General features: G+C 31.2%; 1 protein-coding gene across 1 annotated transcript; it reads left to right on the top strand.

Annotated features, from left to right (window-relative positions):
* The first annotated feature begins 451 nt into the window (after nucleotides 1-451).
* On the top strand, nucleotides 452-2,740 carry LOC113388109 (homeobox protein H17). The gene is made up of 2 exons (XM_026625518.1): nucleotides 452-604; nucleotides 2,555-2,740. Exons 1-2 carry the CDS (start codon nucleotides 452-454, stop codon nucleotides 2,738-2,740), a joined length of 339 nt encoding a protein of 112 aa, XP_026481303.1.

Genomic DNA, 2,740 nt, shown 5'->3' with positions numbered 1-2,740 from the left:
GTAGTTTAATTTTAAATATTTTGTCCGAATTTCAGAAAATGAGTAAATTTTTCGACGTTTGTTAAAACTAAAATTAGATGACTTACTTGATATAACGATAGAGTACTTGGTCTTAATAAACATACTAATCCATTAAAGTCCTACGGAAACTGGTCCAATTATAAAAGTAGTTGATTTTTGAAAATTTGCTTTTAGAAAATGCTCCGAGTTAACGTGTTCGTTCGTTTTCAATTATGTGGAATAACTCGGAATACTTCTAATCACTCATAAATTAAATAATTTTGTATTGATTAAGTCGATTATTCACACATATCGGGAAGCTCATGTAACTTTCCTCAAGGCAAAATTCTAATATCAACTAGTTTTTAAATATATATATATATATATATATATATATATATATATATAAATATATAAATATACTTTTACAAAATCAGGACCACATAGAAGTATGCCAGTGCGCAGGACCCCCGGACGGTTGCCCCGAATACCATTCAGCCCCACACAACTACGAACCCTGGAGAGGGCATTTGCGGAGGCGCCGTACCTTTCCAGTCACCAGGCAGGAGCACTAGCGAGGACACTTCAACTCACAGACACTCGGGTGAGATAGTTTATTCATAAGATTTATGTAATATTTTGTATAACTTTATAACTGGTGAGTATCAGTTTCTCCAATCAGCTATTTTGTTGGTATCAGTTTCTCCAATCAAATTGCTAAATACTTTTTGATTTAGGTAACTATATTCAAAATTAAATAAAATCAAAATAACAAATAAATAAATCAACTAAGTGTAAGTGGCATTTTGCCATGAGACAAATTGCATGAACTTTTCGATATGTGTATCTGACTTAATCAACCGAAATTGAGATTTAGCTATTTATATAAATTTTTTGTCTGTTTATTACAAAAAATATAGTTTTTGTGTTCATCAATAACTAAATATTGCGATCTCCAATTGAAATTCAAGAAAATACTAGCATAATTATTACGATCATGTGCGTAGTCCTTGATATTATTTAATCATTTAAATTACCTGTATTATTTTTTACTCTACTAGAGTAGTTTTATAGACTGTTCGTTAGGTGACACAGATATGAAGAATCGTTTTATATAATTATTAATTAGTTTTTGTGAACAATACACAAATCCATTAACTTGAGATAACAATATTTTGCGAAAACTGTTACAAAAAAGAACTTTTTATAATTTCAAAAAAAATGGCTTGGTCTAATCCCTGCTCGTTCTTGTCGAGTTTAATGGCTTTTAGGTTTATGACATCTGTTCAGTGGTTTTTGAGAAAATCAAAATTAAAATTTTGACTCATCACATTACAATATCATATTTTTTTCAAACGTTGATAAATTTTTAAAACTGATCACTTGTCGTAGGGCCGTAAATTATAGTATATTTAGTATGATTACGCTCCTGTCATCAAATAAATATTCTTTAAAATTGTCCGAAAATTATTTTTTCAATATTTTATTACGAAGAAACGGCCTGGCTGATTTTTACCAAAAACTAATCAACGCGATTCCCACCCAATACCTTTTAAAAGTTTTTGAATTTTTGAACTTGGTGAGCTAAAACGCAAGTGTATAACTTTTCACTTTTCTGCTAATTACTAAGAAATGGCATGGTCGATTATTGTGCAGAACTAATCAACACGAATTTTTATTAAAATGTATCGAATAGCTTCTATATTTTCTTATCGGACCAGTCGCTTACGAGAAAACGTGGACGAATTATTGAATATCGGCTCACATACACGTTCTTTTTTCAAATTTGGTCTCAGTCATTGGTATTATTATTTCAAAATTAATTTTTTTAAATTTCGTATGCCTGTAATATTTTAGGATCTCCGTTTAGGGTATGAACTCTATCGATATATTAAATATCATTAAAAACGCAAAAAAATTTAACGTTTTGTGGGAGTTAGACAGGCAGTGACATAAGAATAAAAAAGCGAGTAAGCAAAAACAAAAGCTAAACGATAGACAAAAAATTATTCACTAGTGGTGCATGGCATCCTAGCAAATTGCTGAAACTTTCCGTACCATAATTAAACAAATATATGCACTCTACGACTCTATATCTACCAACGAGAGCGTCGAAGACTGAAGTGACGCGCTAACTAACTGAGCTCGCTGTTATGAGCGAATGCCTAGAATCTAGATGCGAATTTTTGCACTTTTTGCCCCATCAATATGAATCGAATGTTTTTTGAATCATTCAAATCGGTCGATATGTGCGCCCGAAATCGTGCACAAAAAATTGTATCCAAGCATACACACATACATACTAAGTACATACACACCTATATATACATTTCTTCTGAGGTATGCCAAAATGTTAAGAAAGTCTGAAACGTAAAGATATGTAAAAATTTTCATTTTCAATATTTTGCGATTACTATAACTTACCCTACAGAAAGTTAATAAATGGATGTACGTTATCAAAACGTTTTTCATCTCTGAATATTTTTTTATCCACCACCAAGCAAGATTTTTATTTTGTAAACTAATATTAATGGTGATATGTTTTTCATTTTAGGTTAAAATTTGGTTTCAAAACAGAAGAGCTCGAGCCCGTAGAGAACCCAAAAACAATACAGTGAGCAGCACTACTTCTCTCGCAGAACATGGATCAACCTCTTTTAATTATCCACAAGCTTCTATCATCAATTTTCCTTCAGGACGAAGTGAAAAATTCAAGAAAACCTTTCATAGTGATTCATAA

This window comes from Ctenocephalides felis, unplaced genomic scaffold (genome assembly GCF_003426905.1).
Source record: "Ctenocephalides felis isolate EL2017-DRISC unplaced genomic scaffold, ASM342690v1 CF-g0.4_SCAFFOLD_00845, whole genome shotgun sequence".
Taxonomy (NCBI): domain Eukaryota; kingdom Metazoa; phylum Arthropoda; class Insecta; order Siphonaptera; family Pulicidae; genus Ctenocephalides; species Ctenocephalides felis.
Note: the sequence above shows the minus strand (reverse complement) of the source record. Positions and strands in the feature narration are given on the sequence as shown.

Bases quoted from the DNA above. Each gene is read 5' to 3' on its own strand.
- LOC113388109 (XM_026625518.1), top strand. From the start codon at position 452: ATGCCAGTGCGCAGGACCCCCGGACGGTTGCCCCGAATACCATTCAGC. The intron at 605-2,554 runs GTGAGATAGTTT...TTTTCATTTTAG, and splicing joins TTCAACTCACAGACACTCGG to GTTAAAATTTGGTTTCAAAA.